At 41.0% G+C, this 15,729-nt stretch overlaps 1 protein-coding gene across 8 annotated transcripts in view; it reads left to right on the forward strand.

Annotated features, from left to right (window-relative positions):
• The window catches only part of LOC115254245 (galactokinase), a 154,149-nt gene extending 151,217 nt beyond the window's left edge, over positions 1–2,932 (forward strand). For all 8 annotated transcript variants that reach the window (XM_062857345.1, XM_062857338.1, XM_062857340.1 and 5 more), the window contains one exon: positions 2,518–2,932. In XM_062857345.1, the coding sequence (XP_062713329.1) occupies positions 2,518–2,823 (306 nt within the window). In that variant the 3' untranslated portion in view covers positions 2,824–2,932. The remainder of the gene's footprint in view (positions 1–2,517) is intronic.
• The last annotated feature ends 12,797 nt before the right edge of the window (positions 2,933–15,729 follow it).

The following is a 15,729-nucleotide window of genomic DNA, read 5'->3' on the forward strand; positions in this document are numbered from 1 at the left end:
TTAGTTTAAACTGACTAGTTTGGTGTTGTTTGCTTGGCTGAAGAAAAAAAATACTATACAATTTTTAATATCCATAGCGGTAGTATTTTTTTTGCTTTTTCGTGAGCATTGTCATGGTATGTATACAGACAAACAAACGTAACACTGACGAAATTTTCATTGACCACGCCTTTAACGTTCATTTTGAATCTTGATTGTGGCTTTCATAACCAGAAGAGTGCGCATCGATTCACATTAGCGCCTTCTGTTGACGATATTGCACAACGCAGTGTTTCGTGAAACATTTCCACCAGGTGGTGGTAATGTGAACTGGGCGATGGATTTTCACGAAAATTGTTCTAGGTGTTCCGTCTGTTTGTCTGTGGTATGTACTCTCATGCATTTGTTGTTGTTGAAGTTACTCGCATTCTTCCGATCATGAAGTCTGTTCTCTAATAGGTAATTTTTTTTGCAGATCAACTAGACGTATACGCGTATATATAAAACTCCTGAAAATAAGTTTAATTCCATTTTTCTTATGATCAACAGCTTTTCAACACTATCAAGGGATTTTTTCACCAGTCAGGTAAGGTACATCGGGGCAAGTTGAAACGGGTGGGGCAAGATGAAACACGAAGTTTTAAAATAGATTTCAATACAATTTGGAAATTTATCCTTCGCTAAAAGATGGTTTGAATCAAAAACTATATGTTATGGCGATTACTGTTTATCATCATTAGAAAACATCATGTCAACCCTCTGTTTCATCTTGCCCCATCCGTTTCAACTTGCCCCGGTGTACCTTACAATAAAAAGTATGACACTCTCAATATTTTTGATCACAACACTGGATCGCGTCTAAGTTTCAAATAGATACTATAGTAATTATGAATTATCAAACAAAAATATCATGAAAACAACTTGTTTAATTCAGGCGGTAGCCTTTACAATAAAATCAGCATCAAAATATAATTCTCGAAATAATTTACACAGAAAATTTTTTTTTTTTTTGTTACTAAATGTAAAAATTGTGAAATGTTTGAAATGTCATAACTTTTTTGTTTATCAGTTTACCATCACCAAAATTTTACGGTAGATAGCTGATATAATGGGCCATTATCCCTAAAAAAATGACGTTGGTAAAAAGATAGGGTTTTCAGATATTTGAGTTTTTGTGACAAAGATCATATATTTTTAAAGTAAAAAAAGAAATTTTTTACAGTGTATATTTTCTAAGGAATCATCATTTAGTTATCTAACTTTGCTGAAAAATTCATAACAATCGAACAATCCGTTTTTAATGTACAGCTTTTAGAATATTTTTAAACTATTTACGCATACACCCTTTTGAAAAGTTAATCGTGAGTGAATATGAAGGTTTGATATCGAAAAATGGCGATTTAGATGAAATTGAAAAACTGTGCAAAGTTTCAGATATTTTTGAAATGGTCGCTCAGGATCGACTGACATGACTCCGTGGAATTCCTCGTAAGTTATCGCGCGCTTCTGATTTCGCATTCAATATTCGTATCCCCATCTCCCTACCGAGAAACCCGACCGACTCACTGAAATAGTCGCGCGTTTCCCACTGTATTGAACTTAGAGTATACGAAGAATAAACTTTCAAGCTTAGATAGCTATTTTTGAATTATGTTTTTTACTCAGAGTAGTCCCATGTGTTACCTGTGATCGACAGCCGTTGAGGTAATTAAGCCAATTATTTTAAATTTGCTCAATGATTGTTGTGAACTGCAATCATTTTCTTCTAACATTTTTATCGCTTCAATATAAGGCCAGTACCAGAGCTGCAAGATTAATTTGCAGATATTAAAGACTCCAGGAGTCCTCATGAAAACGCATTGGCGAAATTACCCCAACTTTTTCTAGTGTGTAAAGAAAAAAAATACTCGAAATGATCTCACCCAGTTACTTGTCGTCGGATGACCGCAACCACTCCTTGACTGCTTGAATTTCGATTGGATCATTCGCAGGATGGAGCTTTGGTCTGTAGTTCATTGACCCTCTTGCAATTATGTTTAAAGTGAACTGTTTTTCTTGTGAATTATACTCTGACCGACCATTAGTAATGAATAATGCAAACAAATTGTACACATTTATGCACATAATTTGATATTATTCTTTGATTCACATACCTACCTTGAATGCTTTAAACATATCTGTACTCGAATATTTATCATCAGCTTTTTTTTCTCTCTTTTTCATGTTCTCGCCATTCAATCAACGTCAACGAATGTGCACAACCTTAAAACAACCCCAACTTCATTACTCTCGACAATGGATGACTGCACACAATGTTCCGCAAAATTCATACACACACCTGTGCCACAACAACAACAACGACGACGACGACAACGACAACCGGCGAAACACAAAAACAAATGGATCCCCATTTGTAACGCCCGGAAATGGCCCGGCGCTCTGCTCGGCGTGTGCTCGCTCCTCCGTGACTGACTCCGCGCTGTCACCTTCCGGGCCCGGGGTGAGCAACGGCAACGGTACCGACAACGCCAACAAAAGATGGGAAAACTAATGAACGAATCGCACAAATCTTTACGGGACGATTTCAACGTTTCCTGCCACGAGCTGGACATCCTGGTTGAAGCTACAATGGGTGCACCGGGGGTGCTCGGAACGCGGATGACCGGCGGTGGGTTCGGGGGTTGCACCGTGACGTTGCTGAGCAAGAGCGCCGTCGAGGATGCCGTGAAGGAGATCGACACCATCTACTCGCGCAAAGTGGGCGGCAAGTATCGGGCCCGGTTCTACCTGGCCGAACCGTCCGAGGGGGCCCGGTTGATCAATTTGGATCACTGCTGGCGATGAATGGGAGGGGAATGGGATTAGGTGGGGTATAAAGTGTCAAATGGTTAATTGCATTCGGTAGGATAGATCATATTGTTATTAAATAATTTGTGCTCCTGATGTCTTAGGATGATGTTTGTTCTAATAATTCGTTTGTTTCTGAGAAAACCCCCCATTTTTTCATTAACGCTTAATCTCAAAAAGGTTTGCTTATGAACTTTTTCTGAACTTGATATTCTCTGTGACACAAACTTTTTTGACAATTTAATTAACTTCAAAGTCCGAAAAACGTTCACGTGGTACTTGGTGTAAACTTGCGCAGTTTGACATTTTCAGTATGTTTAGGTATGCAATTGTGAAAAGTGTGAAGTAATAAATAAGTGCCTCGACATTTCAAAGGGTCAACATGTTTCATAAGGGAGACACGATCCTACAGTTGGTATTCCCAGAGTCCTCATACAAATTATTATGAATCGCCTCAGCTCCTCCCCCAAGAAAAATTATCCCACTACGCCAATGAATAATCCTCTCAACAATTGTCAATTATCACAAACACGACGACTGACGGAAAAAGCGGAAATGACTCCCCAGGTGAGCGCGAGGACAAATTGGACAGGGACTCACAAAAACCCACCCCCGAACCGCCAAGGAAACGAGCAATCGGACATGGCGGATCGCCACCACCACCGGAGGAAATCATGCTTCGGGGAAATGAATTATTAGTTAAGCTGAAAAGTGAGCATGAATAAATAATACAATAATAAAGCAGCCAGGGGACTCCTCTGCCGGGTGAAAGGAATCCAACAAGGACGACGACGATGACGACGGTGGTGTCCTGACAAAGTGCACATCAAGTTTTGTGCTTGACTGCGTCGTCGCCCCCGCGTGCCTTGGGTTCAGTTCACGTTGGGGAATCCCAACGAAATGAAATCGAGCGGGGAAAGGGTGTCGTGCGGTTTGACTTTGCTTTCTGCAAAACCGAGAGCATCCCACCATACCACCCACGGCACCACGTAGGACGAAGAGAAATCGCCGCATCTCCGGAGGAAGGTATGTACCGTCGTCGTCGTCATCTTCTGGCGAGCTACTCTTTTTACTGATGAACGAGACTTCATTCCGGTCGTCGTCTTTGCCAGCTTTGAATAGATAGTGGAGCACCAACGTGCGGTGGTGATTAATAGTCGTGCAATATTTTCTGCAATTCTGCTCAGAACGAAGACGGGAGCAAACTTCTATTTTAAACATTAAGAAGTCTGGGTTTATCTGGGTGATTTGGTTGCATAGCTGGGAATTTGCTGCTTTATTATCGAGGGGAAAGTTCTTGCAAAAACTGATGAATGAAGCTTGGACAAGGTGATGAAAGTAGCAAAATGGTTGATTTATTCACGAAACTTGTAGAAATGGAAGTGCATATCTTGGACCGCATGTACGAGTAGGCTCATGATTATTGTTACATCTCCATTACTGGGACGAAGCATGCTTTTCAGCTTGTTATCTTTTGAGCCCTTTAATTTCCAGAGCTATCTACTGAGAAATTAGTTTTGTTAATGCTAGAGAACCGGAAGCTGGAATGTGGCAACAACGTAGATGATCATTGAACTGCCATCAACAACGGCTTCTTCGTGGATAATGTGGGAGAGTTAGACCTACAGAAAAACATTGAATCACAGATGAAGCACTACGGTGTACGATGCCCTAACAAGACACTTCTTACCACTTATTGTAACCGTATTTGAAATGGAAAGAGAGTATTGTAGACTTTGATGGCTTAAGCCCTACTCTTGCAAACGAGCGACAACCAGTCTACTGTATTGTACGCCTTTGTTTTGACAAATTTCTCAGGGATTTTCATTGAAACCCCCTGTAACGCTTCTGAAACGCCTCTAAAACACCATGGAACACCTGAAACCTCTTTAAAATTCCTTATATGCTTTCAAAACTCCCAGAAACGCCCCTGAAACTCATTGAAACACCCCTGAAGTCCACGGAATGTCGCTGAAATTCTCTTGAACCTCTTTCAAACCCGTGGAACGCCCCTGAAAACCCTCAGATTTCCCTTGAAAACACCTGAAATGCATCTGAAATCCCTAGAACGCTGATGAAACTCCTTGGAACACCCTAGAAGCCCCTAGAACGCCGATGAAATCCCCAGAAACCCCTTGCAAAACCCGCAGAACGTTCCTGAAACCCTCTTTAACGCCATTTAAACGCCATGGAACACCCCTTTGAAACATCCTGGAACGCACCTAGAGCCTCTTGTTATCCACTGGAGCCCCTGAAATTCAATGACAACCCTTGGAACGCCCTTGGAATAACCATGTAATGTCCCTGAATTCCTCGGAGCACCTCTGAAACTGGAACGCCCGTTAAATCCCCCGGCACACAACAACAGTGCTCCTGAAAGCCATTGAAACCCCCTGAAATGTTTCGGAAATTGTGGTGTGACGCGTATTAAATTTGTGGACAGTTATCAGATCAGTCGTTTGATATCTCTTCTGTTTAGATTCAATACGGACCTGGCTTTTTCTGCACTGGGTTTCATAAAGCTTTTTACTTGCTTAGATGTATCCGTGACATTCCAATTAGATTCTCACGTGAACATTTCCCGAGTTTTAAGCTTCATTCGTAGAGTATACTCAGGAACTCCACAGAAAGGTTCACCCTCAAATCTCCTTGAAAATCCTTGGAGCACCCCTGGAACGTCGTCAAACCTCTGGAACACCCCTGCAATGCACCCTGGAATACACCTTCTGAAACACGCCCAACTCCTGAAACTCCTTGAAAACCGCTAAGGTCTTGTGGAATACCTGGAGTGCATTCAGAGATTGATCTTAGAGTTATTTCTAAGATTTTGAGGGACCCCCAGGAGTTGCTGCTAAAATTACTCCAGCAGTTTCTTTTGGTGTTCTTCCAGGATTTAAATCAGGGAATCCACAAGAAGTTTTTTCTTGGATTCGTCAAGAAGTTTCTTAGGATTTCCTTTTCTGAGAATTCCTCCAGCAGATGCTTCTGCGACTTTTGCAAAAGTTTATTCTATGATTTGTCAAGGAGTTCTTTCTGAGCTTCCTACAGGAATTGCTTCGAGGATTCCCTCAGGAGTCCCTTTACGAATACTTCCTGAAGTTCCTTCTGGGGTTCCTCTAAAATGTTCCGAAATTGACCAGAAGTTGCTTCTGGGATTTATACAAGAAATCCTTCTTTGAATTTCAATAGTGATTTCTTCTGGAATTAACTCCTTCCTGATGATTTCTTCAAGAGCTTTCTGGGATTTTTCAAGCAGATTCTTCTTAGATTCTTCCTTTGAAAATTCCGAGATTTCTCCAGGGGTTCATCCACTTTTTTTCATGGATTCGCCAAAGAGTCTCTTCTGTAATTCCTCAAGAAGTCCCTTCTTAGATGTCTTCAAGAATTCTTTCTGGGATTGATCCAGGAGATCTTTCCTGGATTCCACTAAGAATTTCTTGTGGGGCTTTTCATTAGCTCTTACCAGGAGTACTCCAGGAGCTCCTTCTAAAATTCCTTCATGAAGTTATCCCATACTTTCTTCTGAGATTCCTTCAGGATGTTTTCCGGAGATGACACCAAAAGGATCCTTTTAGGGATTTCCGCTGAGCTTGTTCTAGGTTTCTTCCAGAACTTCTCTCCGGAATTCCTTAAGAAGTAATTTCCACGCATTCTTCCAGAAATTCCAAGAATTCGTCTTGGGAAAACTTCTTGGTGGATTTTTCCTAGAACTTATGCCAGATTTTTTTTTGGGAATTCTTTCCGGAATTATTTCACCATCGCATCCCGGCGTTCCTTCTCCATTCCCCTTTTTTATGGAATGTCTCCAGCAGTTTTGTATTAATTCGTCCAGATGTTCGTTCTAGGCTTCCTTAAAAAGCTTCTCTGAGATTACACTTCTCCAGGATATCTTTCTGGGAATACCGGTAAAAGTACTTCAGAAGACATTCCAAAAGGAACCCCATTCTCCGGAGGCACATTTATAGAAATCTCAGAATTCCTGGAGGTATCACGAAAACATTTCCTGGATGATTCCTAGTACTCCTGGATACATGCCAGATGGAACATCTTTAGCAATTTCAGAAAAAAAATCGTCTGTAACAACCATAGAGGGAACTTGCAACGAGTAACATTCACTTGCTATTTTCTCAGCTTAGAAGCGTGCAATCAAGAAGCGTTGTATGGGCGACTTTTGCTTTGTGATTTCGTCTGAAACTTTGCCGAATAGAGTAGGGGTCGCACATGAATCCCAAGGTCGTGACAGAGCTGTGAAAGCAACTCTCCACGAGGTGAGTGTAATTTGCATTCACCTCGTGGAGAGTTGCCTTCGCAGCTCCCTCGCGACTTCGGTATGCGTGTGCGACCCCTACTCTATTCGGCAAAGTTTTTGACGAAATCACAAGGTAAAAGTTGTCCATACATCATATCTTGATTGCACGCTTCAGAGTTGAGAAAACTGCAAGTGAGTGTAACTCGTTCCAAGTGAGTGTTCCCATCCTTGCCAGAGTCATTCAGGAATTGCCCAGGAATTTCAAGAATTTCCTTGAAAAATCCCAGAAGGCTCTTAAAGAAATCATAAAAGGAAGGAGTGAATTCCGGAAGGAACTTCTGGAGAAATACTCTTGGATGAATCCCAGAAGCAACTTCTGGTCATTCTTGGAAATTCTTGGAGGAATCCCAGAAGGAACTCGAGAAGGTGTCCGTAGAGGAACTCCTGAGGGAATCCTCGAAGGAGCTTCTGGAGGATTCCAATAAAGACTGCAAGAAACTCCTTGTGGAATCTTAGAAATAACTTCTTGAAAAACCCAGATTGAACTTTTGAAGAATTACCAGAAGGAACTGCTGGAGCAATTCTCAAAAAAGGAAACCCAATGAACGAATCTAAGAAGAAACTTTTTGTGGATTTCCAGCATAAACTCCTTGAGGAACACCAAAAGAAACTGCTGGAGTAATTTCAGCAGGAACTGCTGGGGGTATATCGAAGGAACCTCTGGATAAATCTCAGAAAGAACTTTTGGATCAATCGCTGAAGGCACTCCTGAAGGAATTCTAGAACGAGCTGAATCTTAGAAAGAACTCATAGGAGGAATCTTAAGAGGAATCTGAGGAGAAACTTCCGAAGGAAAATCAGGAAGAATTTATGGAGAAATTCAGAAGGAACCTCTGAAGGAATGCTTGAAGCATTGCTTGGAGTATTATCACTATCCAGAAGGCGAATTCGCTGGTAGTTTTTTTACTAACTGAAGTTCACCCAGTAGCTCACAAACGACTTGAAGAACATTTCTAGTTATGTTAAAATAGTTAAACTATTGTTAAAAAAAAATACTAAAAAGTATATCCGTTGTGGTCCAACATTGTGCAAATCATTAAAAACTGATATTTTGACCCTTGCATTTATTAACATAAAATTTACTAATATTTCCCGTGATATTTTTTTTCCTAAACCTAGAATTGAGAAATGTCGTTTTTTGGACAACCCCTTGGACAACCCTATTTATCTTTCAAAAGTTCGTCAAACATTTCTCCGGGTTTTGCGGCATATTTTTTTTTTAAATTGCTTTAGAATTTCCTTCAGGCCTTTATTTGACTTTTAAATCAAAAGTTCATACAAGATATCCCATTCGGAACTCCTCCAAAAAGTCCTTAAAGAATTATTTTAGATCAACTTTTTTGAATTACTTTCGTAAATATAATAAGAAAGATTCCTCCAGAAATTTACCCAGGCATTCCCAGACAACATAGAGGAACACTTGCGGAACTCCCATCGACCACGCTTTAAACAATCATTTAAAATTTTCATATTTTTGGCTCTCACAGCCAGAGGCGCGCGCATCGTCTTTCTTTGCGTTTGACGTTTCATACCAGCGCCTTCTGTTGACGATATTGTACAACGCAGTGTTTCGTGAAACAATTCCACCAGGGAATGGTAGTGTGAAGCGGGAATATAAATAGTTCACGGAAATTTAACACTCCAAAATAAAATTAAGCGATGTAATGGCTGGCACTGGATTTTCGTCAGACGTTCTTCCCTCCCAAATTGCCTTTCTTGTTTGCAGGACCTTTAAGAAGCCTTATTTTTATGAATCCTAATAATACCAATCAATCCTTGCAGCTAACACTTCATCTCCTTATAAACCAACAAAGCTGGGCATCACATGTAATTCAATATAAAGCAGAAAATAATTGTACTTCCGGCGAAGCATTTCCACCCTCCCAAAGAAGCAATAAACCCTACACGTTCACTTGATTCCTCCTCCAGTAGATGGAATCACGGTTCTGTTAAATTTATAATCCCAGCTCGCCGTGTTAAGTACATTAATTTCTGGGGAAACAACCCTCACTGACTGGCAGCAGGCAGCTTCCTACTAAAATCAGCCAGCAAGAAGATTCAACAACCGTCTTGCTGCCTTTGGCCTTACCTCGCTTGCTGCACCTACCTCTGACGTGACGTTGATACCATTCCAACCAACAGTGTCGATATGCTCAGCGAAGAACAAACAGTTTCGTATAGATGTGTAATTCGGTCTTGCTCGTTTCCGCTTTGCGCTCGGAAGATTCCTTCAGCCGAAAGACACCCTCTAATCCTCCATTGTGTGTTGGCTGACTGCCGTCAGTGGTGGTTGTACCTTGTGGCGTACGATTTATCGGTACAAGATTGCTCGGTGGCTCATTCCGTTTAATTTCCAATTTTAGTGCCATCGATTTCGGGCGTTCTTTCTTCCCATTTTAGTTAACGGTCGAGTCATTTGTATTGAATGTTTTTTTATTGACGATTTTTTTTTACAAAATAGTATTTTGTCTTAACTGTTTTGTTTCATTTTTTTGTCTTCATCTTGTTTCGTTCATTGTTCCTCTTATCTGAATCGGCGCGTCCTGTCATGTTGTTTTTTTTTTTTGCAATATATCATTAAATCGAGTTAATCTAAACATATAAAGCACGATTCAAATTCACGTGTTTCTCTGTCGCGTCCAGGATTCCGCTTTCCTTTTCCTACCCGGAACAGTTGTGTTCCTATTTTCAGTTTATGTATACAAATTATAAACAATTAACTATTTAATACCGTATCACCCAGAAGTCGTCCTTATCGTTTATATTTAGTATGTATACAGCACAGTAAGTAGTAGTAGTTTGATCAACGCGAAAAATCTGACTCTACGTCAGTTGCATTCCGTTGCTTAGGGGGTAAGACCCTAGATTCAATAGAGCTCGTTTCATTCGTGTACTCAAAGAAATATAATTAAATTATAAATGGGAATTGCAACGACGATTGACAATAAGAACATATTAGGCAATGGGTAGTATAATAAACTGACATGTTTATATATATTCAACTTTTGAAGCCAAGAGTAATGGTCATAAATCAACATAAGTTTGAACTTCCATAGTTTTCGTGAACGCTAGGAAAAGTGATGTTCAGTACTGTGGAGAGTAGCATGGAAACAGATATACTATTAAATTTTCGCATCACTCTTTTACGCTTCTCAAATCCGTATTACACAATTTACTTTAACAATTTTACATGTATTTACATTTTTACAGCATTTCCTTAACTAACATGTTGCAATTTTCTAGAGGTGACAGGTTTTCTTACTTGTAAATTAAACAGTGCGATTGGTTTCTTTTACATTTTCTCAAAAACAGATAAATTATTAGGTTTACAGATCAACCAGTCCAAATGAATAGGCCATAGGGGAGCACTAGCGTTCGCAGAGATCTTGCTTAGGGGGGCACTGCAATAATGGTGCAATATGAAGTCCCAAGAAGAGGATTCAACATGCTGTGCTGCGTGTATGAAAATTTAATTTGAGGACATTATCTCGACCCTGATGAAATTTGATAAACAATTCATGTAAAATAGAAAAAAAATCAATAATCAATCAAAGAAAAAATGATCAATAACTCTTACAAGAAATATGAATGTCGTTATAAAAAAAAAACAAATATTCGTGAATAATTAGCAATGCTAGAATTAAAGATAATTATATAAATAAAGTCGAAAAACCTAGATAAAAAATGTCTATCGGAATCCTTGTTGAAATCTACAGATCCTCCAGGAATTTCTTCAGGAATATCGTCAATGATTTCTCCAGAAATTTATCTAGGAATTACTTCAGAGATTCGTCTATGAATTCTTCCAGGAATTCCTCCAGAAATTTCTCCAGGAATTCTTCAAGGAATTCCTAAAAGGATTCCTCCAGGAGGAATACCAAGGATCCCTCTAAACACGTCTTCAAGGATTCGTTCAGGGATTCCTCCAGGAATGCATCCTGGAACTACTTCACGGATTCCTTCAGGAATTCCTCCAAGGGTTCCACCAGGCATTTCCAGAGCTTCTTTCAGGAGTTCTTCCAGGAATTCCTACACGGTTTTTTCAGGAAATCTCCCTGGAATGCCTTCCCTGATTCCTCCAAAAGTTCCTCCAGAAATTCCTTCAGAAATTCTTCCAAGGATTTTTTTCAGAAATGCCTCCAGGGATCCCTCCTGAAATTCTTCCAGGGATTTTTTTTATCTGTATTAACGAGATTTTTAGCCCTAGGCTAGTTCATCTCGGGACCCACGCTTTACTTCCCTTCCGAAGGAAGAACTCACATTTTGCGAGTTTGTCGGGAGTGGGATTCGATCCCAGGTCTTCGGCGTGATAGTCAAGTGTTCTAACCATCACACCAGGTCCGCTCCACTTCCAGGGATTCCTCCTGAAAATCCTTCAGGAATTCCTACTGGAATGCCTACCCAGCATCCAGAAATCCTTCCAGGTATTCCTCCAGGAATTACTCCAGAAGTTCATCCAAGTATTCCTCCTGAAATTATTCCACGGATTTCACCTGGGACTCCTGCTGGATTACTCCAGAGATTTCTCCTGGAATTCCTCCAGCAATATATCCAGGAGTTCCTTAAAGATTCATCCAAGATTTCTTTAACCGATCGCTGCAGGAATTCCTCCAGAGATTACTCCTGTTATCTCACCAAGTATTCCTCTGACCCACACCATTTCCTCAACGCTCAAGTCAACCGTACGCAGCGACTTAGATCATCAAGGACGCACACTTCAGGCACTACGAGAGCCCCTGCTTGCTCTGACCCACGTCAATTCTATGTCTCAAGTCGCTTCAAGATCAATGGCAGTCGTATCCGTCATCTCGTTGGTGGTCGGAGTTGCGGTGGGGGTCTCTCAGCCTGCAACCACAGGCAAGTACTCGTGAACATACGATTTTTCTGCTTGTGAATTTTTTTCAGGTTTGCAGCCATCCGTGTGTGTACCTACTTCCTCGCATACGCTGTTCTTAACTATAAATGCACACAAGAATAGTCGCTGATCGCCAGGGACGCACGCATCAGGCTATAAGGGATCCCTGCTCACTCTGACCCATTTCAAGCTTCTCTACACCCAAGTCACAATACAATTGATGCCAGCCATCTCTGTCGTCCCAGGTGGAGTTCCCAGCCAACACAAAGTCTTATATGATTTTGAATAGGATGCAAAAGTGTAGGCCATATGCGTAACTGATTCCATTTAACCGCGTGTAAAGTGTGCGTATATCGCCTATACTTTTGCATCCTATCCAACATCATATGCGTTCGTTTGTTGACTGGGTTGTGGTGGGGGTCTCAGTCAATTTTTTGCCTCTCAAGTTTGTTCAAATTTGCAGACAGTTCCTCGAGGCCAATCAACCGATAACAGCTACATATGTAGTATGCAAAGCAGTGAACGCTGCATTTGATCTTACTTACAGCTTTGTTCATAAAAATAGCGGTGAAAGCCGTTTTCCATACACAATGGCCAACTTTGACCTGTTGTAACTTTGTTCTCCTATGAGCGATTGAGCTGAAAATTTTACAGCGAACTACAAATATGCTTAATATTGTTGTAGCAAAATCTGAGAATTTTCGAAGCAAGCGGATAAAAGTTGAACACTATGTGAAATTGATTAAAATAATAGCATTGAATGATACATTTTCTTGAAGAGGCAAGAAATATTTTCGCAAGCTATTCGAACAGTTTCCGCCTTGGTTACAAAATAACGCACAAGGTTGAGAGTTTTAAACATTTTTGCTGAATATAAAAAATCAAAACAAACACTGCTATTATTTTGATCAATTTCACATAGTGTTTAACTTTCTTCCACGTGCTCCGAAAATTCTTAGATTTTGCTATTACAATATTCACCGTATTTGTAGATCGCTGTCAAATTTTTAGCTGAATCGCTCATAGGAGAACAAAGTTACAGCAAGTCAAAGTAGGCCATTTTATATGGAAAACGGCTTACACTGCTATTTTTATGAACACAGCTGTATGTCCTATGATTCACCGAATAACGCCACTACTAATTAGGTAGATAAGTTTTGGCACTTCCTTAAAAGAGCAGCTGTGCTCACTGGAAAGTGCATAGATTTATCTGTAAGTTTGTGTATTATAATGAATTTGAAAAGATGAGTAGGTTTTATGCCTGTTGGAGGAAGAAGCTCCAAAGGAGTTCACCTCCACTGGGCTATTCCCTGCTCCTAAAAAATGGGATAAATGAAATTCCTTCTGGAATACTGGAATTCTTCTTGAAAACTTGAATTCTTCCAAAGAATCCTTTAAGAATGCCTCCAGGGATTTTTCTTGAAAATTCTCCTTGAAGTCCTCCTGGAATGCCTCCACGGATTCCTCCACGAACTTTTCAAGGAACTCCCCCAGAAATTTCTTTATGAATTCCTTCTGAAACTCTTACAGGGATACCGCCAGAGACTCCTCCTGAAAGTTTTCCCGGAATACCTTCTGGAGTGCTTGCCTAGACGTGTTCCTCCAGAAATTCCTCTAAGAATCCCTCCAACCTCCAGGAATTCCTCCGGGAAATCATCCAGGAAATCCTTCAGCAATTCCTCCAGTAGTTCCTTCATGAATTCCTGGAGTAAATTATACAATAATTATTATTATTATTATTAGCTTTATTTACGAGGCTTTCAGCCCTAGGCTGGTTCGCCTCGGCCATATACAATAATTGTGGGATTCGTGGCCGAGCGGTTAGCGGCGTCAGTCGTTTAGGTGTCTCGTAAGCCTCGGAGTGTGGGTTCGATTCCCGCTCCAGTCGGGGAAAACTTTTCGTCAAACAGAAAATTCTCCACTGGGCCACTGGGTGTAACATGTGTTGTCCGTTGTCAAATATTAGTTATGTTCAGTCTGTAGAGGCCGGTAAGGTCAAAGACGGTGTAATTGTCTTTTTTTTTTCTTTTTTTTAATTCCTTCACGGATTCTTCCATAAATTCCTCCATGGATTTCTCCAGGAATTCTTCTGCGGATTCCTCGAGAAATTCCCCCAGGAATTCTTCCAGACATTCCTTCAGCAATTCCTCTTGGGATTACACCAGGGATTCTACCAGGAATTTTCCCGAGTTTCCTTTAAGGATTCTATCAGAGATTCCTTCTGAAAATCCTCCAGAAATTGCTTCTGGAATGGCTGCACTGAATCCTCCAGAAATTTCTCCACGAATTCCTCCACGGATTCCTCCGAGAATTCCCCCGAGAATTCTCCCAAGGATTCCCTCAGGAAAGCATTCTGTGACTCCTCCAGAAATTCTTTCAGAGTTTCCTCCTGAAATTTTCCACGGATTCTACCTGGGACTCCTGGGATTCCTACTGTGATTACTCCAGAGATTTCTCCTGGAATTCCTACAGGAATATCTCCACGGATCCCTCCAGGAGTTTTCGTCTCTCATCTCATACAGGTTGACCAGGTTGACAAACAGTCAAAATTTAAGCAATTTTGACGCACTCTATGAAATATTACAGCATTTTTTGCCTTTCCCAAACATTTTAGCCACCCCCTGTATATTGTATTAGATATCAGCATGGTTGAGCGATTCTCAAAATGGTCCATGGAATGCAATTTTTAAGCATAATAATGGTGCATAAAATTCAATTGTGGTGTACAAGATGCCTGGGGCACGGTAATGGCTGAGTTATTCGTGCAATACAGATCCCATTGAGATCACTGGCCCCTGCCCAGCAACTCCTATCCCTACGTTTGCGTGGTACCAACCTTAGGGAAGATCGGGTAATCAACCCTGGAGGGAACTTTGCTCGTACACTGACAGGGAAGGGGGAGGGGGTTGCTGCTGCAAACCTGAGTGCCAAAGAAGGACTCTCAGTTCAATTGTGAACTATGTTCCTCCGGAAAGTAGGCGGTTGGTGTTAGGCCCTACGAGTCAGCCGTAAAAAACAATGTATTGCTGTGTGCGTTCAAGATGCAAACGGTGCCCAAATGCGCTCCAAATGCGGTAACACAGTGTTACCAAAGGCAACTTAGCAACCATAGTCCAAACCACCGCCAACCTAGGATTCAAAAGCTCCCACTGACATCGCGTTACTTGTTAGAAAATCTTACCGCATTTGGTGCTCCCGCATTTGATATTTGCATTTCGAATGCACACAGCAATACTGAAGGACTGCGGGATCCAAATTGTAGCGCTGCAAGAAGTGTATTGGACAGTATCTATGGTGCGAACGCTTAGAGGTAATCATACCATCTACCAGAGTTGCGGCAACACATTTTACGGGCGACATTCAGAGGTGCGTGATCGGTTGGTTACTAAAGGCGAACAGGACGGCCGAGAAAATATCCGCCATTGCTCGGTTGCCACTTATATGGTTTTCTCAGATTCTTCTTCATATTATGAAACAAAAACTAATTATTGTGTGTGCCCACTTTCTGTGCAGATGCTGATTGTTTGTCAGCCTCTTTTGTGCGATAGAAATCGAAATTAACATCTACATAACTGCGAAGCAAGTCATTAGACAGAGAGGGACGAAAGCAGGAGTAACACGGCGTCCCGTATCACCTTAATAATGTACAGTACCGGTGACCGATTCCGGGTCATTTGGCCGAACACCATTTGGTCAAGAGCGTGATTTGGTCCAATTTGGTAAGAACGGTGTAGCAACA

The sequence above is a fragment of the Aedes albopictus genome, chromosome 3 (assembly GCF_035046485.1).
Source record: "Aedes albopictus strain Foshan chromosome 3, AalbF5, whole genome shotgun sequence".
Classification (NCBI taxonomy): domain Eukaryota; kingdom Metazoa; phylum Arthropoda; class Insecta; order Diptera; family Culicidae; genus Aedes; species Aedes albopictus.